Source organism: Hyaena hyaena, unplaced genomic scaffold, assembly GCF_003009895.1.
Source record: "Hyaena hyaena isolate Hyena2069 unplaced genomic scaffold, ASM300989v1 scaffold_300, whole genome shotgun sequence".
NCBI classification, from domain to species: Eukaryota; Metazoa; Chordata; class Mammalia; order Carnivora; family Hyaenidae; genus Hyaena; species Hyaena hyaena.
The window spans coordinates 2,059,195-2,081,789 of record NW_024080933.1 but is presented as its reverse complement, the minus strand read 5'-3'; the positions used below and the strand labels follow the sequence as shown (position 1 = coordinate 2,081,789).

Here is a 22,595-nt window from a genome sequence, read left to right as displayed (position 1 = left end):
TTCATTTTTTCCAGTGTTGTTCTGAATTCCTCGTCCTCCCCACCCCACCCAAGGTGTCAAGCAGATGTGAAAAGACCACAAAGCTGCAACTCACAGTATTGGTTTATGATTCACTGATTGGGATGGGGGAAAATAATGCAGGAGATTACCATGGTGATGCCTGTTTGTGGAGGCAGTATGGTAGATGATGAGCATCATGGCAGATATCAGACATGGGCACAAACAGCAAGAAAGCACTCCCCGGAGCTTGCAGAGGGGCTCAGCACTCCCACTGGCCCAGACCGCACTGGGAGACAGAAATGGAAATGGGCCTTCTTGGCTGGAGAGGGAAGCAGTGAAGCCACCCGGAGTGCCCTTTGCTTTTTTTCAAGATGGGATGGGAAATTCTATTCTGTACTGCTCTGTTCTGTTTATTTATTAATTTATTCATTCATTTTTCTTCTAGTCAGTAGTTCACCTGATGCAGTAGAAAATGCTTATACTCTGGTTGTAGATGGACAGCATGATGTGATAAAAACAAAACAAAACAACACAACACAACACATGTCTTTTGCATTCAGAGAGCCCAAGTTCACGTCCTAAGCTTTGCCCCTTACTGGTTGTGTGACCTCATGGCAAGTTGCTTTGTCGATAAAAATCAAAGCTAGACTGGGGGTGCGAGAGATGATGCTTCAGCTTCCTCATGTGAAAAATGGAGTAATAATAGCACCTACCACATATGCTTGCTGTCTGGGACAAGACAGGATGAACATAGAGTTTTTAGCACAGTGTCTGGTGCATAGTTTGGGCCCCAAAATATCAGCTTTTATTAATGCTTATCGTCAGTATTTTTATCTGTTGAAGGAAGATAATAACACTTAACTTTCAGAGACTGTTGCAAAGAAAAAGAAAAAAAAAAGGAAAGTTCCTTTCTCAAAGAACTGCATTTGTCAGCGTAGACTGCTGTAACAAATAGGCCCAAAATTTCAGAGGCTGGGGAATTATTTCTTGACTGTGTCTGAGTTTTATGTGGGAAAATGGAAAGACAGGAGAGGGAGAGTCTCTATTCCATGTAGTCATTCAGGCACTCAGGCTCTTTCTGTCTGCATTCTTGGAGTTCTCCACTGGCTTTACTGAATTCAGCTCAAGATGTGGGAGGATAAGGAGCATGGAGGATTGGGCAGGAAGTGTTATGGGTCAGGCCCAAAGGCAACATATAGTGCCTCTGCACACGTAATAGTGAGAACTCAGTCACATGGTTGCACCTACCAGCCAGGGAAGCTGAGAAATGTATACTATCTGTGTGTACCAGACAGAGGGAAAATGGTTTGGTGGACAGCTTGCCAGTCTCTGCCACAATGCTCAATGAATTGTGATTACTAATAATACACCAGGGTGATTCTCATGGTATCCTAAGGCCCACTTGGAGGGATGGACAACTTTAATTATGCAGTCTTTACTCCTGAGAACCAGAGAGAAGGGCCAATTCTCACTTTATTCCTAGGACAACAGGGTAACTTTGGCCCCTTGTGAACCATCTTTGACCATAATGACAGCACTGAGGATCTCAAGGGTGGCAGCCAGGGGCAGAAAGGACATGCTATTGAGAGTCATGTGAAGGGAGTTCCATTGTTAGTGGTAAATTAAATATTCAGAAAATGTCTTTCTCTTCCTTTTTCTTCCATCTCTCTATTGTGCCAAATGACTCATTTCAGAACTTAATGGCTTAAGACACAGGACTTGTTTTAGTATTCTCCCTCATAGTGTCTGTGGGCAGGAATTCAAGAGTAGTTCAGCTAGGTGATTTGGCTCAGGGTTTCTCATAAGTCCTAGCCAGATGGTGGCTGGAGCTTAAATCTCAAAGGTGTTTGCACTTACGTGCCTGACCTCCAGGCTGGAAAGAATCAAACAGCCAGTGTGAAACCAACAAGGCTCCTTCAGCACCTCTCTGTCTCTCTCTGGTCTTCTCACAGTGGCCTTAACCACTGGGGACTGTAGGCCTTCTGGTCTTCCAACCTGGCAGCTGAGGGCTCTCGTGCAAGTGCTCTGAAAGAGAGCCAGGGAGTTACTTTCTACATCTTTTAATCCAGCCTCAGAAATTCTACATCATTCCTGCCCCAGGCTTGTCTAAGCAGTCATGAGGCCTGTTCAAGTTCAAGGGAGAGGGTCACAGACTCTACCTTTCCATGGCAGGTTTGTCAAAGAAACAACTTGCAGACATGTTTTCCTGCCATCCCACTTCCCTACCCCTCATCTAGAACTGTAGTGGCTTCCCATCTAGTGAGCATGCTTGCAGCTGGTTTGGAACTCATGCTAGGCTAAGAAGTACTAATTTCCTCAAAGGCCAAAGCTGAAGGCTAAGAAACCTAGCTAAAATTCCAGAGCAGCCTGGGGGCTGGGAGAGCAATGGGCACATGAGATACTGCAGCTTCTTCTCAGTGTCCATTTAGTGAATTCCCATTTTCAGCCAAGCATGCTTGCAATCTAAATTTTGTGCTTCTCGCCATTTCAAGGGCGCAGGTAGGAGGGGCTGACATAGAGCATGGAGGCTCAAAGATGTTAAGTAAAATACTGAAACTCCCACAGCTGGGTGTGGAGGGATGGAGAAGAGATTTGAACCCTGACCTGTGTCACCTCAAAGCCCATGAACATGCTCCCTGACCTCCCTGGAAGTCAGGCAGTGTGTTTGGTGGGACAGGAAAAGATATCATGGAAATAGGTGTCATAGAAATGCAAGAGAAAGGCAGCATGAGGGGCCTGCTTGTTGTGCCATCTTACTACTTATTAGTCACAAAGTGCACCCCTCTTTCATCTGTAGGAAGATAGTTTCTTGGAGATCCCAGGATTCATCTGTAGGCACAGAGTTTGGGGTGGTGCAGGCAGCAGCTCTTGTTGCACTGAAATTTCAGAATGGAAGTGTTGGGGGGGGTAGGGGGAATGCAGGCAAGAGGGATGGAATTCAACTAATTACAGTAGCAATAGCTGCCATGATTGAGTGTTTAACAAGTGCCAGATAAGCACTGGGATAAGCAGTGCATCATCTCATTTGACCTTCCTAAAAGCCCTGGAGGTTGAGGTGATCACATCCACATTCTGTGGGTGGAATAGCTGAGCCTCAGAGATGAAGTGAACTGCCCATAGGTCACTCAGTAGGTTGCAGAGCAGGGATCCAAACTCAGGGCTGCATGTTTCTGAAGCCCCACCTCCCAAACATGGCCCATGTGCCTGGGGCAACCCTATGACCCATCCCGCCCCTCCTCAATTTTTTCAGCAGCACACGATGTGCCCCTTCACATAATAAATATTAATTGAAAATATTGGCACCACAGCCACCAGCACAAGCTGCTAAGATACCATGCTGTGCCCTGGTAATTAAACCCTGAGTTGCATTGTCATATCTGCAATTTTCAGTGTCCCCAAACATCAGTCCCAACTGAGACCAGAGGTGAGAAGAATATTCAGAGTGAGGATAAGCATGAGATTCCTGTCTGTGTGCTCCTGTCTAACCCTCACACAAACAACTTTCTTCATTCTTGCTCTTCCTTTTACCAGCACTCTACCTAATCTGAAAAGTCTATATACTGCCTCTCTCTAGCACAGGCTGGTTAAGAAACAACTTGGTTGCTATTTTAGGTAGTGGAAAACTGGATGAGGAGGGGAAGTGGTTCCCAGGTGAGGTTACCCAAGGACTCGCTTGATTTTTATTTTGATATTTTCAATATCAGGAGAATAATTCCTCCTCATACCAAGTGCTAGAATCTGAAGATTGTTTCTCCATTCCTTTTATGCAGCTGTAGAGCTCCCAAGTCCCTCTGAGGCATGACTGAAGGACAGCAACTGTAGGACCTGGCTAGGTAAACTAAAGAAGTTGTGAGTGTGTGGGTGGGGATCTGTCATGGGGAAAATGGCCTCTTAGTTCCTGAATGTTCAGGAGACGAGCAAAGCCAGTTTATAAATACCGTGTTAAGTGGTGTCTGGGTGGTTCAGTCGGTCAGGTGTCTGACTTTGGCTCAGGTCATGATCTCACAATCGTGAGTTTGAACCCTGTGTCAGGCTCTGTGCTGACGCCTCAGAGCCTAGAGCCTGCTTTGGATTCTGTGTCTTCCTCTCTCCTGCCCTCCTCTGCTCATGTTCTGTCTTGGTCTCTCTTTCTCAAAAATAAGTAAAATATTTTTTTTAAAAAAATCTTAAAAAAAAAAAAACCCAAAAAACAAATACCTTGTTGAAACTCCAGTGTGGCCAAAATCTGAAAAGTTTCTCAAGAAGACATGGTAGATAGGGATTAATCACTCAGCATGCATTATTAAGAATTTTAACATATCATTTATGGTCTTATCATTCATTCATTCACTCATTCATTTATTTATTTTCGCATCTAGTCTTTGTAGATAATTTTACTGAACATAGAATATGTATATAGTTGTGGGGCACCTGGGTGGCTTAGTCGGTTAAGTGTCCGACGTTCGCTTAGGTCATGATCTCGCGGTTTGTGGGTTCGAGCCCCGTGTCGGGCTCTGTGCTGAATGCCAGCCTAGAGCCTGGAGCCTCTTTTAGAGTCTGTGTCTCCCTCTCTCTCTGACCCTCCCCTGCTCACGCTGTCTCTCTCTCTCTCTCTCCTAGAAATAAATTAAAAAAAAAAAAGAATATGTATATAGTTGTTCATAGGTTAATTCTTGATTTTGGTTTTCTCTAACCCTGGTTTTCTAATACCCACGGTGCCCCTTCTCCCCAACACAAATACCACCATGATGTTTCAATTCTTCCATGGCAAATCCTTCACTTTGGGACCATTTTTTGCAGGAGCAATCCATGTAGCTGTGTTTACCTAATGCACGAGATTAGCAAAGTTACCTCCACTCTGTACCAGGTACATAATCTCTATATTGGTCTATGGAGTTAAATGAGATATTATCTTTGTCTTCAGGGATGTTACAAACTAGCTGGGAAATAAATAAATAAATAAATAAATAAATAAATAAATAAATAGGTATGTAGGTAGGTAGGTACCAAAGTCAGTCAAGATTCTTTTGGTTTCAAGTCATAGAAAATTTAACTAAAACTGTTTTAAGATAATAGGGAGACGGGATAGACTGTCTCATGTAATTTTGAAATACAGAAGTATTTGGCTTCAGCATGGGTAGGTCCAGATACTCATAGGATAGCACCAGGAATCAGTCTCTCTTTATCTCTTGACTCTGGAAAACTCTCTCTTCAGGATGGCAAGATGGCTGCTGGCAGTGCTGAACAGCTTGGAAACCTAGTGAGGAGAGAGTTATTGGAAATTTGAGTCATGTGCACATTCCTGAAACAATTCCTGTGGTCAGAGGGAGTGAAGATGCTTATAAGCCTAGCCTGGAGCTGGGAAGAGAGGTCAACCTCACTTACGTGACATGATCTGAGAGTTGGAGGAGGGGACTTCCAAAGAAAAAGCTGTTACCCAAAGAAGGGGCAACAGAAGCCAGGCAGCTAAATATAGCAGGGCTCTAGTACAAATATAATGGATAGCTTATTCCATACAGTATCCTTACGGTTGGTTGTGCATGTTCAGGGGATGACATTAATCATTGGAATTACCTTCTCCTTGACAAGAAACGTTCCTTCAAGACCGCCTGAGTTGAATAGACCATAAGTGTAATCTGCAAAAATCTGACCTAAATTTGCTCTCCATTGCAGTGACCTGGACAGAAATAATATCACCAGGATTACCAAGATGGACTTCGCTGGACTCAAGAACCTCCGGGTCTTGTAAGTGACACATGGCTTTCCAGCACATTTTCATTTTCAACTCTTTGGCCTTGTGAAAATGTTCTGCTGCCCTGACATCACACCCTTATGCACTAGGTGACAGGACTTTACCATCCTGCAGCAGAAAGCACTTCATTAGCGTACCCAGTTTTTCACAGGTATCTCATTCTCTGTCTCCATGCTGCTGGCCGGGCTAGACCGACGGAAAAAGTCATTTCCAGTGACAGGGAGAACAGAGGGCTATTCACGAATAAATCAGCAGGTCCAGCTTCTAGGACGACAGCAATGTCAGGTTGACTGACCATGCTACTCTTGCATAGAGATTATAATTTCTTCTCCAGCCTGTGCATTAGAAGAGCAATCCGAACAAAAGTTATTTATGTTGTTGCTTAAGGAGAGGAGGGAGGGGGAGAGTCAGACAGGGTCAGAGCCCTTGCTATACACCCACAGCTGTATAGACAGGTAGTGAAATTTGGGATGGGTATTGGTACAACAGGGGAAAAAGGAATATCAAGTTTCCTTGCTAAATATTGAACACTTTAACCCGCCCCTGAGTATGTCAGTGATAAGAATGTGCCTCAACGCTTGTCCATTGGCAAGTCTCAGACATTTCGAGGTACCGGAGAGAAGCATGTAGAGCCTCTGTTCTACTTTATTCAGAGGTTGATTTCGACCCCTAAGTGTGACTCCAAGACCTGGAGCACCATTTGGGCAGTCTGGCCACTGCCTTAGTGTTTGGTGTGTTATGGAATCATGTATGGCAAATGTCTACCAGAAGCAGCAACTAAAGTCTTGGTATCTGAAGCTACCTCCTTTTTATCAACAGTCCTTTATAATACAATGAATTTTGTTGTAGGGACAGGAAGTATCAGGTTCTGGTCCTACATCAGAATTGACTGCCCATGTGATCTTAGGTGAATCACTGCACCTCTTTGGCCCTCAGTTTTCTCATCTGTAAGATGAGGAATGACTAGTATACTAGTTTGCTAAGGCTGCTGTAACAAAATACCACACACTGGGTGGCTTAAACAACAAAGATTATCATCTCACAGTTTCTGAGGCCAGAAATCCAAAACCAAGGTGTCAGTGGGCTTGGAGCCATTTGAGGGCTCAGAGGCAGGGGGAGAACTGATCCAGGCCCCTCTTCTAACTTCTGGTGGCCTTGGGAATCCCCAGTTTCTAGATAATTGTTTTCTCCCTGAGTCTCACACATTGTCTTCCTTCTACCCATGTCTCTGGTTCACATTTTCTGTTTTTATAAGGAAACCAGTCAGTTTAAAACCCACCCTAATGACCCCATTTTAACTGAATTACCTCAGTAAGGACCTTATCTCCAAATAAGGTCACATTATGAAAGCGTGGAGGTTAGGACATCACATATGAATTTAGGGGCTATGTAATTCAACCCATAACAAATAGAAGTTCTTCTAAGTCTTGTAATTGCACATTTAGTACTTTGTGGTTTTAACATTTTCATGTAGTCTATTTATTCTTGCTGAAACCTGTGGAATATTATTTGTGCTACGTTGTTTTCCTGATTGATAAGTAGATAGTAGTGGGGCACCTGGGTGGCTCAGCCGGTCGAGTGTCCGACTTCCACTCAGGTAATGATCTTGTAGTTGTGGGTTCAAGCCCCATGTCGGGCTCTGTGCTGACAGCTCGAAGCATGGAGCCTGCTTCAGATTCTGTGTCTCCCTCTCTCTCTGCCCCTCCCCCACTTACACTGCCTCTATCTCTCTCTCAAAAAAATAAACATTTAAAGTTTTTTTTTCTGTTGCAAGATCAGCCTCTTTTTTTTTCTTTGTAATAGTTTATTTTCACATTGGTTTCCATATAACACTCAGTGCTCATCCCCACAAGTGCCCTCTTCCATGCCCATCACCCCCCTTCCCCTCCTCCCTACCCCCATCAGTCCTCAGTCTGTTCTCAGCATTCAAGATACTCTCATGGTTTGCTTCCCTCCCTCTCCCCCATTATTTTTCCCCTTCTTCTCCCCCATGGTTCTCCATTAAGTTCCTCCTAATCCTCCTATACGTGCAAACATATGGTATCTGTCCTTCTCTGCCTGACTTATTTCGCTCAGGATAACACCCTCAAGGTCCATCCATGTTGCTACACATGGCCAGATTTCTTTCTTTCTCATTGCCATGTAGTATTCCATTGTATAGGTAAACCAAGAGAAGTATATAGTAGTAATGATGGTGATGATAACCAATGTATATATGGTACCTTTCACAGACCAACCCTTGTATTATGTGGTTATTAACCCCTCTCTGCCCAGAGAAAATATGGGGAAAGTTGATTAAGTTGTCCCACCTTCACATGGCAGGTCACCAGACGTAAGAGAAATCAGAACGCAGAACATGTACTTTCTGACCTCTATGCAGAGGTGCTGTCCATTTACATTATAGAAATTTTAGAAAACCGAGAAGGAACAGCCTACCTGTTTTCTAAATGCAGCCCTAATGTATGAGTAAGTGGCTTATTTGAGTTTCTCTGAACACCAGTATGTGGGGGCCCTAAGATTTGAATGTTGGTCTTCCGGGTAGCAGATACTTTCCCCTTGCTGTGTTCTCTAGTCTGTGACATGTTCTCGCTCCACTCACATGACACCCTGGGGGAGGAGTGTTGGGGGGTGGGGAGGGAAGGGGGAGACTCCACCCTCTGCTCAGTCTTCCTTTTGTTCTGGGCAGTCACATGTCAGTGAAATGACTGGCAGCTCTCACAAGATGTATGTGGGTCAGAACTGAGACTGGGACAGGTTGAGGGATTCTATGGCTTAGTTTTAGGGCGATTTTATTGAAGAAATAGAGGCAGTAAACTCCTGATTCAGGTCATTTGACAGCTTAAAGAACAAACAGTTAACTTCTCTGTTTCCATTTCCGCCCCCTGCATCTGTGAGAGATTTCCTTTTATACAAGTCAGAAATTTTGCCTAATGCTTCATTTTCTAACCAAGTTAGCAAAGAAAACCCTTTGATTTTCTTACCATTACATCAGAAGACTAATAAAAATTACAATTTCCATATCTGCTCTCTGCAAATAAAAGGTTTAAAATAATCACAAAAGATTGTATTAATATCCTCTGGAGGGTCTACAACATTTCTTTGACTCCAGCTTATCTTTTGTTTAATTGGTATGTTCTTCTTTATTTTGATAAGCAATGCCAAAACATTCCCCTTCCCCCACTTTAAAGACTCTTTTAATATACTGTGTTTTCATTATCTTCCTTATCAACTCAAAGACAATCCCATTCAAGTGGCCCTTTATTACTGTGAAAGAATCTGCTAGGTGGGATGGCTGAAATGCTTCCTATCACCAGTAAAATACCTGACATTTAAACTATATTTTCCTTCAATCTATTCTTTTTAGCTGAGTAACCTAGACAACTATCTTTTTTGAAAAGCTTTCATCACACCTTGGCAAATTCCCTATATCTGTTTCTTATTTACAATTTATAGTGAAGCCAGAAAAGACTCAATAGTCTTGAATAATTTGAGCTTGCCACCTATTTCCATGCAGAATTGTTAATACGGTGCAGGCAAATGGGCAAAAGCAGATAAAATGGAGATTGGGGAACTTTAGTCTCATCCAAAGGCAATTTTCCCTAAGTAAAGTACATTCAAGAGAAGATACAAGAATTGCCCATAACAATCCTTACTCTCACAGGGTGGGAGTAAGGAAGGATCTCTTCTGGTGGTATCAATTATATTCCCTTTCTTAGTAGTCTGTTGCAAGAGCTCTGCTATGCCCACAATGTGGGAACCAGCTTTATCCCAAATGGGGTTAATAAAAGAGTTAAAATCCACCCAGCCATCATCACAAGGGATGATTTCCGATTCTGATCCAGTGTTAAAACTAAAAAAACAACAGTGCCAAAAGAGCTGAAAATGAACACAGTCTGTGTGTCTCTAACTCAGAACAGACTCAAGCCATGAACAGCTCTCTGGTCTTCTAGCCTTTCCTGGATCCCTGACCTCCTGCATCTGGTCAGTAAAATGAGAGTGATATCAATGGCATTAGCACAAGCCCCTGAACTGCATCTCAGCCTAGAATTCTTCATGGAAGGTTCACAACTTCTTCATTCATTGATTCATTGATTCATCAAATGTTGATTATTCATTGAGCCTTTAAAAGTCAGGTACTAGCCTGAACTCTGATAGATCTAGGAATTAGATCTAGAAAGGGACCCTAGCTACCCTACCAGTCAGGATTCCAGCAGGAAAGAGATGGCATTTACTCAGGACAAATAATGAGAGCTAAATAAAGAATTATTTACAGAAGTATGGGCAACGTTAAGAGAAACCAGGAAGACATGGTGCAGTTTCCTGGGGATAGTGACAACAAGGAGCTGCAGCAGCCCTCTGGGCCTTGAGGAGCAGTGGAGAAAGTAGTTCTCTAAGCCCACAAGGGTCGGGGCTACCTCAGGTGATCTTAGGTAGAGGGACACAATCAACCTGAAGTGACTTGGCAGGGAAGGAAGTGGGAATAAATTCCTCAGTCTCACTTTTGTCCTGCCCTCTCATCTGGTGACTTCCATTGGCTAAACCCAACTGGAAGCCAAAGTCAAAGAAGCTTCTTGCAATGATAAAAATGAGCCTCCCAGGGCCTGAACAAAGTGGAGAATGGGCAGATATCTAACAAAGATATATTTGCATATTTTTCTACGCCCCTTTCTGAAAGAAGCTAGTAGTGTTAGATTAATTAATACAGAACTAAAAGACCATCATAGGAGGTTGGAGTTAAACTCCTTCAAGAAACCCAGTGAGAATATGACACTCAGTCCCCTCATGTTGCTCCTTGTAATAATTGGGAAGTAATCACAACAGGCTCTGTGATGGATTGATTGATAGTAAAAACCCAGCTAAACAAACCCCCAGCCACTATATTGAACTGGCTCCCTGGTTAGCAAGATGTGCTAGTGTGAGTCTGTTAGCATTCCAAGGCACTCCTTGCCATATGGCAGAATGGAGAAGGAGAGATGGGAAGGAAAAGAACATTTATTAAGTCTCTAATTGTACTCCAGATCCTGGACTAGATAATTTACACACTTTGCTCCATTTTTATTCCCACAAGGACTTAAGCGATGTTTTTTAAATTAATTAATTAATTAATTAATTTAAATTTTACAAATGAGGAAACAGAGTCACTGAGAGGTTGACTAGATAGCTCAGTGTCACACCATCAGCTGATAAGAAATCAGGAAAGGGATTTTACACCAGATTTGGCAAGCACACCAGACTGGGAGTTAGGGAGTCTACCCAATATACGAATAATTTTTCCTTGGGAGAGTCTCTTAGCCTCCCTGCTCTGTGGTGTCCATATCTGTTAAGTAAGGAGGGCCAGCCTCCAGGGTCCAGGGTAACATGAATGTATAGACTAGAGTGGGTGAGGACAGTGGCATACTGAGGAGCCTGTGTGCCTTGCCTTGACCCCATACTCAGTTCCCACCAATTGTTGGTATTTAGAAATGCAGGAGCTGATTTTTCAAAAAGGATTTCTTTTGTGATGTGTGTGTGTGTGTGTGTGTGTGTGTGTGTGTGTGTGTGTGTATGTGCTTTGTTTGTAAAAAACCTCACAAAAATGTCAAATGTCATTGAACCCAAACAAAATACCCTTGTCACTCTGATAGTCTGGGTCAGACATTTCATTCGTCCAAGACTAGCCTTTTGCTTGATATAAAATCAATATGTTATGTGCCCCAAAGTCCTCTTTAGTTTTTCATTATTCAGAAGCCTTTATTAGGTGGCTGCTGTGCTAGGCAATGTTAGTGCTAGGAGTATGATAATAAGCAGAAGTTCTCACCTTCTTAGTCCTTACACATAGTGGAGAAGATGGACTTGAAAATAAACGCAAGGACCCAAGTGTTAAGCCCCAGAAGTACAAGGGTTAGTTATAAAATGCCTCAGAGGAGGTGGGCTAGCATGGATGCAATCATTTTGAAATGAAGGCCAAACCTCCCCTGAAGTTACCTTCCATCCTTCTGTTTTTCCTTCAGGTATTTTAGGGCACCTCTCCGCCTGGCTAATCCAGAGGAACCCTAGACTCTGCCTTCCAAAGAAACATCCTCCAATCACAGATGCATCCCCCTAAGTCTCAGTCAGCCACCAGGGTTGGTCCTGGATGGAAGCTGTGCAGCCTCTTTGCCTCCCTTCCCTACTCTCCAGCTAATCCATTTTAACCTCCCCTTTTTTTTTTAAATTACAAAAACAAATGTTTCATTGTATACCCAATTCTTAGGATATGCCACGTGCAGGAATCAACCTCACTTAATTAGTGGAGGACTTTGAAGGTCAGCAGAGTCGTGGCTGGACAAACTTTTATGACCATCACTCTCACTTTGGGAACATCCAGGCCCTGGGCAAAGAGAGTTCCTGGCATAGGCAGTTGACCAACAATAGGTTCACCCTTCCTGCTAGGTGACCCAGAGACAGTGCACTGAGAAGGCCCTTTTAATGAAGTATTTTTGAATCCTTAGAGGAGGGAGCTCCAAGGGAAGAGATGCTGAATATACGTGCGGTTTTTATAAGAAGCAGCTTTTACCTCTTTCTTTTCTGTGCAACATCCTGCAGTGCTTGGGGGGACATTTGCTGAGAACATTCTTAAAATAGAGGCATGGAAACCAATCTGTCAGGTAGAAGTGTGCAGGCGGTGAAACCCTGGTTACCGTGACACCAAGCTGGCATGTGAATTATCTTGTCCCACCAGACTGATCCCAGCTGAGGGTGGGGGGGCAGGGCAGAGGGTCATGGGAGGCGCTGAGTGACCATGCTTCCTGGGCCTGATGCCTAGCATGGAGACCCCTTAGGCTGCTTGTCCTTGACCGCTGCTGTCTTTGTGGTTCTAGGCATCTGGAAGACAACCAGGTCAGCGTCATTGAGAGAGGCGCCTTCCAGGATCTGAAGCAGCTGGAGCGATTGTAAGTACAATACAACCTCCTTTCTTGAGAAGTCTTTTTTTTTTTTTTTTTTTTTGGTAAATTGACTTCATTGCGACCTTGCCAAAAAAAAGTCTCCAATGTTTAATAAAATGTTTGCTATTTTATTTAAAGCGCATTAGATGCATGTTAAAGAGACACGGTGATCCTTTTAAACTCTTCTGCTTTATTTTATTTCTTTAAACTCTTTTTCTTTAAAAGATGCTAGATTTGGCATCTGGGGTTTGTTTTTCTTCTTCCAAGGCTTCAGCTGTTGGTATCTGTACATGGGCCTGCTTCTTGCCCAAGCCTCAGCCTTCCCTTTTGCAGAGGAAGGAAACCAGAAGCTGATAATCCCTGCCAGGGAAGCCAGTGTCAGATACACGCTATTCCCCTGCATGGGTAGCAGGCTCCCTCCTCAGGCCCTCTCTTCCCCAAACCCCCTCTGCCCCTCACAGGAGAGGAAGGGTAGGAGAGTGGGCTGTACCTCTGGTGTGCTTGTATCTGCTCTGAGCTTCAGTCTGTGTCAGGAGGCCCACATGTTTCCAGGAGAGAATGTGGTGCCAGGGTTTAAAAATAGGCTGCTGTTCTGACTATCAGAGGGAGAGATGAAGAGGGGTGGGGATGGAGATGGATGGAGCCTCCATTTGTTTTGTTGATTAATGATTTTGCAGAAAACTCTTGGGTCACTTTGATGGGGTTGCTGCTCAGATGGTTAAGTGGGCAGCTTCACCTTTCCTCAGTTAATCACATCTGGCAGCTCGAAACATCTGGAGATTTACTTCCTGCGCTCTAAGTGGGGATTGTCCCCAAGAGTACTTAGTCATGCTAGTGGGCGGCTGTCTTCCACATTTCCCTCTACATCCTGGTTGGCCTGACACTTCAGCCTCTTTCTCCTGTAGTTGGGGAACAGGGCTGCAGTAGCTTGCTTCTCCATCAGCCTCCTTAGGAGGATCGTGCTCAGTTTACCTGTTGCCAAATCTCATCTACAGAGATGGGCTTGGATGAGGTAGAGGGCCTGCCACCATCATGTTAGCTTTGTGATCTGCCATCTTTTCCCTTGGAGTCATTGCATCTGGGGCAACACAGGTATTTTCCAGCAACACCCTGTACTGCTCCTCTTTCATGTGAACTGCTTCATTTATTGCTCTCCTCTGGGTCAAAGGTCAGCATATGGTCTGTTGTTGGTTTAAAAATGTGACATTTATTTCTTATAAAGGAAAAGAGTTCTAAAAGTAATGAATGCTGCCTCTGCTTACATTTATATTTTTAAGTTTCTTAAAATTTAAATCCTTTTCCTTATTTAGACGAATGGAAAAATAAAAGATTTGTTGAACCTGGTTCTTTTGTATGAGGTATTAAACATTTCTATGGAAGAGTAAATATATAGTCCTTTGTGTTTTTTTAAATGTTTATTTTGAGAGAGAGAGAGACAGAAGGGAGTGGGGAGCATGAGTGAGTGAGGGACAGAGAGAGAAGGAGAGAGAGAATCCTAAGGAGGCTCTGGATTGCCAACACAGAGCCCAACTTGGGGCCCAAACTCATGAAACATGAGATCATGACCTGAGCCAAAATCGGAGTCTGACACTGAACCGACTGAGCTACCCCAGGCACCCTGTATAGTCCTTTGTGAAAAAGCTATCTCTTGATTAGTCTTCTAATAAGAAGGGTAAACAAGCTCCTAATTTATTCATTTCATGACTTTTGGGAGGGAACTAATTGAGTACCTTAGACATGTGGGAACTATGCTAATGTTATGTGATGTCTGTTATTTTATCCCTACAAAATTCCTGTGAGGTGTTATTACCCTCATTTTGCAGATGGAAAAACAAAGGTCCAGGGAGATGAAGACAAAGAATTGTCAAGGTGGGGGTGGGGGGGCAGCCAAAATTCAAAGCTACATCTGTCTAACATCAAAGCCCTATGCCCTTTCATACTTCTGTGCTCGGACATTAGATGAAGTGTGATCTTTAGCAATGGCCCTGCAAATAGCCTCTCACATACGCACTTAACTCCAGGGAATATCAGTGAAATATGCTGGCAAAAGGTGCTTTTCTTTGGCATGGTGAACACAGCTGAAATACTGTGCATGTCTGGGGGACTGAGGGGATTACAATTGCAGGGTAAATCTGGATGTTTCTCTACTTTGGTGTATTAGGAAGCTGAAGCTAGCTGCTCTACTAGATAAACCCTCAAATCTCAGAGCTTAGCACAGTGGAAGTTTACTTCTTATTCATATCAAACCCAGTTAGGGTGTTCTTGGTTGCTGGGGCACTCTCCTTCAAGGGGAGACTCAGGGACACAGGCTCCTTTTGCTCCTTGGCTCTGCTGTCATTAAACCTTGGCTTCCAAGGTACCGATTTGTGTCTGAATCAAGCCACTGGAAAACAACATGAAGATTGCACGTGGGAGGTTTTCATGGACCAGACCTGGAAAGAGTATATATCACTTCCACCATTATATACCTCGGATTAAAAATTGTTCACATGGCCACAGTAATCTGCAGGAAAGACTAGGAAAGGTAATGAAGCTATATGCCCAGGAAATAGAAGGAACAGGGTTAGTGCACAGCTAACCAGTCTCTGACTTGTAGTGCAAGTGATCTAAAGAAGAGGTTGGGCAAGAAGAAGAATAGAAGTAGAGGTGGCTGGCTCAGTATGCACGTTGGATGGGCCCCCTTAGGGCCTCCCAGCGTCAACAAGGGAGAGTGTATGTGACATTATCCTGATGTGTTAATCTGGTGTTGGTTTTACAGTCTGTTCTCAAGCAGAATGGGAAAATATAACATATTTGTCATTAACAGCTGAAGAAGTAGATGGCTGATTATGCCATCTGTAGCTCCCACTCCTGACTTCCCTTACCTATGTCTCTATATTTGGTAGTAGTTTCATCTTTATTGATCATACTCTGAAATACAGCCTGGAAATTTTATGGGTTTTGATAATTCATTTCTGAAGTATTGATTTTCATTATGAATGGTCTTTATTGGTTCTATCTCTTGAGCCTTAATGGGTAAGGGTAGAGAATTCTGTCCGTCAGGTCTGAAATCCGAGTTCTTCATTCTTCCATGAAAGGCCTCTGCTGCAGACTAAGTGAGGTGCCTCTCCTCTCATACATCAGTGGTTGTCCTTACCACAACACTTATCATACCATATGTTAATTCTCTTTTTGCTTGATTGTCCCTCCCCAAAACGATGAGTATGTTGAAGTTCTGTCAGAAATCTTGTTTCATTAGGTCTTAAACTCAAAGCTTTGCACAAGGCATGATGGTTAGTGCTTGTGGAATACTTATCAAATACTTGGGATTTTGTTCTTTATCAGTGGTTCTGAACTGGGACCGATCCCCACCCACCCACCCAGAGGATACTTGGCAACGACTGGAGACATTTTTGGTTGTCATGACTGGAAGGTGCTGCTGGTATAAAATGGATAGAGGTCAGGAATGCTGCTCAACATCCTACAATGCACAGGACAGTTCCCACAGCAGAAAATTACCTGCTCTAAAACATTAACAGTGCTGAGGGTGAGAAACTCTGCCCTTTATTTACTGTGTGTCAGATAGCATCACAGATACTTGACAAATGCCATCTAATTTAATCCATACAATATTATTAGGTTAGAATAACCATGTCCCTGACATGACAATATAAAATTCAGAGCATTGCCTTTTAAAGATTTATTGCTGAATATGTCTCCCCTACATCTAATTTAGCTACATCTCACTTTCGGTTTCCCAAAAGAGGACAGGGTGGAGGACTGAGTTAAATGAAACCAAGAGGCATAAACAAATCCTGTAGATGGGACATTCTACAAGACAACTGCCTTGGCCTCTTCAAAAATCAATGTCATGAAAGAGATGGGAGTTAGCAATTGCAGATTAAAAGAAGCTTAAGATATAAACAGTAGCAAAAAATTGGGAGGGTCAATAGAGTATAAGAGTTCTAAGATCTTTGAATTATCCAGGAAGTGATAATGGCACTAATGTTTATTGTCTTATTAAATCAAGGATGCATGCTGCAATCTGAAGGATAGCTTCTAAAAAGAATAGTTTAAAAAATATAATAACCTAATAGAGGGAGAAAGGACATAGAATAAAACAAAGAGAAATATGATTAATTCAAATCAGGGATAAAAGGAAAGAAAAAGGAACATAGGACAAATACAACAAAGAGAAAACAAGTAGTATGATGATCTTAAACACAAAATATCATAATTATTTTGTATGTAAACAAGATAATCCTTCATTTGAAAGGCAGAGTGGATTAAAAAAACAAACAATAATTATATGCTTTTTGCAAAGATAAGCATTAACCATGAAGATAGAGACAAATCGAGAGTAAAAGGATGGAAAAGATACCATGAAAATACGAACCAAAAGAAGGTTGGTGTGGTTCTGTTAATACTACATAAAATAGACTTAAAAAAAAAAAGACATCAATGGAGAAAAAGAGGGCTATTTCATAATGATAAAGGAGTAAATATGCCAGAAAGATAGGATCTATATTTGCATGTGTCTAAAAAAAAAAATACGCTATGCAAATATTGACATAATTAAAAGGATAGATACGTTTATATTCATAGTTAAGATACTGTTCTTGTAATTAGTGGTATAAGCAGATAAAATTATGTTGTTACTAATAATATTATAATATTAGTAACAATATAAAGTATTATTCCTAACAACATGGAATAATATGACAAAGTTGGCAAATCTGACCCTAATCATATGTAGAGAACACAGCAACCAGAAAATGTAGAATACATATTTTTTCTGGTGCATACGAAACTTTTATCAAGCACTGGCCTACAATCAGGTCTCAACAAATATCAAAGGGTTGAAATCATATGGAGTATTTTCTCTGACTACAGCCGCAGAAATATTTAAGAAGTCAATAAGAAAATAATTAGAAAATTTCAATATATTTGGAAATTGAGTATTATACTTCTAAATAACATCTCAAAGAACATATCACAGTGGAAATTGAAAGATATTTTTTCTGAATGTTAATAAACACTATATATCACACTGTATGGATTGCAGCCAAAGCCATGCTCAGAAGAAAATGTATAGCCTTTAAGCTATATTATTCAATTATATGATTGAATTATATAAGAACTCAAGCTAGAGAAAGAACAAAAAAGTAGAAGAAAGGAACTCAGTAAAAGAAGAAGTATATGAAATATATATATTTATATATAATTTTAACTCTGAAAAGCCAAACGTTTGTTCTTAGAACAATAAAAGTATAAAAACTAGTAGGACTTATCATAAAACAAAAAAGAGGGGTGCCTGGGTGGCTCAGTTGTTAAGCACCCAACTCTTGAGTTCAGCTCAGGTCATGATCCCAGGGTCGTGGGAGCCCAGGGCTCCAGATTGAGGGTGGAGCCTGCTTCAGAGTCTCTCTCCCCCTCTTCTCCTACCTCCAGCTTTCTCTCTCTCTCTCTCAAAACAAAATAGAACAAAGGAATACAAAAAAGAAGCTGTCTTGCCAATTGCCAATATGAAGGATAAAAAGGACATATATATGGATTTTACAGATTGAAATGATAAAAGAGTAGACTTTTTTTAAGTTTATTTATTTTGAGAGAGAGAGAGAGTATAAGCAGATAAGGGGCAGAGAGGGAGAGAGAGAACCCAAGCAGGCTCCCTGCTCAGCACAGGGCTAGATCCCACAACTCTGGGATCATGACCTGAGCCGAAATCAAGAGCTGGATGCTCCATCAACTGAGCCACGCAGGCACCCCATTAAGAATAGATTTCGAACAACTTTAGTTCAGTGATTTTAAAGATTAAGTGAAATTGAAAACTGAAGCAAGAAGGGATAGAAACTCTATATAGTCCTGTATTAAATTAAACCTTTTAACTGAAATATCCCACCCAAATCCATGTAGACTCAGATGGCTTCGCTAGTGAATTCTACCAAAGCTTTAAGGAATAAATAATATGAACTTAATGTAAATGTATTCTATACAAAGAATGGGCATTTGTCATTTGAACAGTATAATTTTTATGGCAAAATTCAGCAAGAACATTTCAAGAAAAAATATAAATCATCATATTTCATTAATATTTATATGGGTTTCCTAACAAAATATTAGCAAAGTAAATTTAGTGGTGCATGAAACGGATATTTTACAATGAAGCTTGGATTATTCAAGGAATACAAGGTTGGTTTAATATTTAAAAATCCCTCTCCTAAGTTAAAAAAAATGCAGAACAACGAGGATAGTAGAGCCAAAGACACACACAACATCTACAATAAAACTAGTTTACAAAGTATCTTAGTAAACTCCTGCACCCCTGATAAAAGTAGGCAGGGAAAAACAGCTGATGTTTACAAGACCATTGTGTCATCCCATCTGTGTGGGACGAAGCAGAGGGAAGCCGGCTGAAATTCTTATGACTCTGGAAGCAGGAGATCACTTAAATGACTAATATGTAGTCACTAGAAAACACCGTGGCCAACCTGAAGAAAGCTGCCAAAAATAGAAGGGAGTTGAATTAGATCCAGTTTATGTTAAGTACGAAGGAACCATGATGCAATAATAACTGATAGTACTTGGAGAATTCTGGGCCCCGTAAGTTCTTTAAACTAACAAAAGCATGGCTCTTTTTCAAAGAAGGGCCTAGCACTGATAAGAAACTCCTAAGAGTAGTTGATCAGAAGAGGAACAATAGTAGAAATGAAAAAGAGAACTTCTTCATGAAAGTGTTAGAAATCACCAGAGGAGTTAGAGCTTAAAAATTCAAGGCCGTGTTTTTCATTAGTTTGTGCAAAAAAACACAAAACAAAACAAGAATGAACTCTAGACTCTTGAAGCTAAAAAAGCTATCACTTCCCACTCCTTCCTCAAAAAATTACACGGATTTCTTTCATTTAAGAAATAAGCAACCAAAAAGATTATGGTTGAAGCTCATGCAAAGTGTTTATTCATAAGAAAAATTAAAAAGTAAGAAGTATAATAACCTTTCTAGAAACAATGAAAATATGCAAGAAAGTGGTATCCACACAACAGATGAAAACTGTAATGGAATAGTTCAAAACTAGCTATCCAGATTTAAGGTTTTACAAACTAAAAATTACAACATAAATTTGAATTTTAAAAACTCATAATTTAGATGATTAGAGAAAAATAGGGTTTGAAAGGAGGGGTAAAGAACTCGGAACAATTTTGAAATAAAAGAACTAATTTCAAAATAAACTCTGTCAATTCTGAAGAAGAAGAATGAACTTGGAAGAATCACAGTATCCAATTTCAAGACCTAACATAAAGCTACAGTAATCAAGACAGCATGCCGTTGATGAAATAATAGACATATGAATTAACAGAACAGAATAAAAAAACCCAGAAATAAACTCATTCAAATGTAATCAACTGACTTTTGACAGCGATGCAAAGACAATTCAATGGAGAAAGAATAGTCTTGTCAGCAAATGGTACTAGGATGATTAGATGTTCATTTGTAGATAATTGAACCTAGACACAAACCTTACATATTACACAGAATTCAATTCAAAGTGGATCATAGACCTGAGTGTAAAATGTAAAACTATTAAACTTCTAGGAGAGACAAGAGAAAAAATTACATGACATTGGGTTTGGGGATATGTTTCTTGACATAACAACAAAAGCATGATCTATACAAGAAGAAGAAAACTTGATCAATTGAACTTTATTAAAATTAAAAACTTAATGTTCCACAAAGGGCACTGTTAGGAGAATGAAAAGACCAGTCACAAACTGGGAGAAAATTTTTACAAAATGCATATCTGACTTGCATACAATATATACAAAGAACTTTCAAAAATTTAACAGTAAGAAAACACTCCTACCCCTCCAAAGAGAAAGAAATGGGCAAAATATTTAAACAAGTACTGTACCAATATGATATGTAGATGGCAAATAAGCATATGTAAAATTCTCAGTACTACATTTTTAGGGTAATGCACATTAAACAACATTGAAATACTACTCCCCCCCTTAATTACAATGGCCAAAATACTAAAAACTGGTAATACTAATTGGTGGTGAGAAGGTAGAGTAATAGGGACTCTTATTTATTGCTGGTGGGAATGCAAAATAGTATAGCCACTGTGGAAGAAAATTTAGCAGTTTCTTACAAAGCTAAACATAGTCATATCTTATAGTCCAGCAGCTCAGTGGTTAGGAATGCAGGGAAGAAAAGGGGATGGAGGGTTGACTAGGTGAAACCATGGGAAAGGAGAGGCTGAGGATGGCGAAGTAATGCTGTATGATACTGAAATACTGAGTATATGACATTTGGATGGATGAAAGCCCATAGTATTTTACAGCATATGGAGTGAACCTTAATGTATGAACATTTCTAAAATTCATTTAGAAAATTGGAAGATTCCAACATGGAATACAGACTGTGATGATTGTATGATTCAACTTCTTAAAAGTGATGGGGGAAAGTTACTGACCTAAGTATATTTCAGAATGAGTGGAGTCTGTGAGACTAAAGGCCAAGGGAACCATACCATAAGAACTGTATTCTGGTTGACAAACTTTCCCACAGGAGTATGAGTTAACAACTCTGAAATCACTGGGCATGTGTATTGGAATTGAACCATGGATGGTGGATGGTGGAGACAGGTTTCTCATTGCTGAAATGGGTGGTTACAGACAAGCAATGAAGAAAACTATAATGATCTTTGTGGCAATGGATTAGAGTTGGAGATATCAGTATGAACAAATGTTTAGCCTGATAAAGATATGTTCACTTAATATATATGGATACATACATAGAAATATATTGACTGGTAAATATACATAGGCTTGTACGCAAGCAGATATTTCCTTGCTCTGTTAGCAGGAGAGCCTGGAGGCAATGACACCACAGTAGCATATTCCTATATGTTAGGTATATGCTCACATATACCTAGTGCCTGATCTTCGCTTCTAATACCATTGTCCAATGAAGGGGAGCTAAGACTCTTGGAGATATGGGTTGATTCTAGGACTTAGCATGAGATAGGTTGCACCAGAAAGAAGTGCTTAAAAAAACAAAACAAAACAAAACCCACAATTAGGGGATATATTGAAAGAACAGGAGCAAACCAAAAGAGTCCCTAACTGCCAAAGCTGAAACCATTTCAGCAACAAGGAAGCAAATCAGTGTTTGCTTTATAACCAAAGTATAAAATATCCATCATGAGTCCATATTGACATAAGTAAATGATTGAATAAATAAATGAATGGGGAGAGGAGAAGTCTCCCATTCAGAAGAATTCTAAGTCATTTATATAGATTTTCTGCTCTTAAGGAGGTGGAACATAACTTTCCACTCATTAAATGGAGGCTTTGCACAGTGACTTCCTTCAAAAGAGTACTGTATGAAAAAGGGAGGGCAGAGCATAGTAACTTCACATTGGAGAAATATGACACACCCTACTACCTTAGGTTGGCCAGATGATCAAGGCCAATATCCAAAGTGTTAAGTCATGTTCATAGTACGTGCCTTTGATATGGTAAAATGAAAATAGCAGTTTATATCTGTGATCTCCATCTCAAAAACCCATAACTACATTCTAATGAGAAAAACATCAGAAAAATTCCAATTGAGGGACATTCTTAAAAACATTTCAGCGGTCCTCAAAACTGTCAAAGTTATCAAAAACAGAAGTCAGTGAAGCTGTCAGAACTAAAAGGAACATAAGGAGACATGATGACTAACTGTAATGTGTCATCCTTGATGGTATCCTAAAACAGAAAAAAAGATACAGGTAAAAACTTAGGACATCTATATAAAGTATTGACTTTAGTTCATTATAATGTATCAATATTGGGTCATTAATTGTGGCAAATGCTCTATACTAATGTAAGACCTTAACTATAGACATACACACAAGAATGTTCATAAGAGCACTATTCATAATAGCCCTACATGGAAACAGGCCAGCTGCTCACCACCGTGAGAAAAAATAGATTAT

General features: G+C 40.8%; 1 protein-coding gene across 1 annotated transcript in view; it reads left to right on the top strand.

Moving 5' to 3' along the window:
- SLIT3 (slit guidance ligand 3) overlaps positions 1-22,595 on the top strand; it is a 606,956-nt gene that overhangs the window by 38,464 nt on the left and 545,897 nt on the right. The window contains exons 2-3 of the mRNA XM_039247657.1: positions 5,653-5,724; positions 12,571-12,642. Of these exons, the coding sequence (XP_039103588.1) occupies positions 5,653-5,724; positions 12,571-12,642 (144 nt within the window). The remainder of the gene's footprint in view (positions 1-5,652; positions 5,725-12,570; positions 12,643-22,595) is intronic.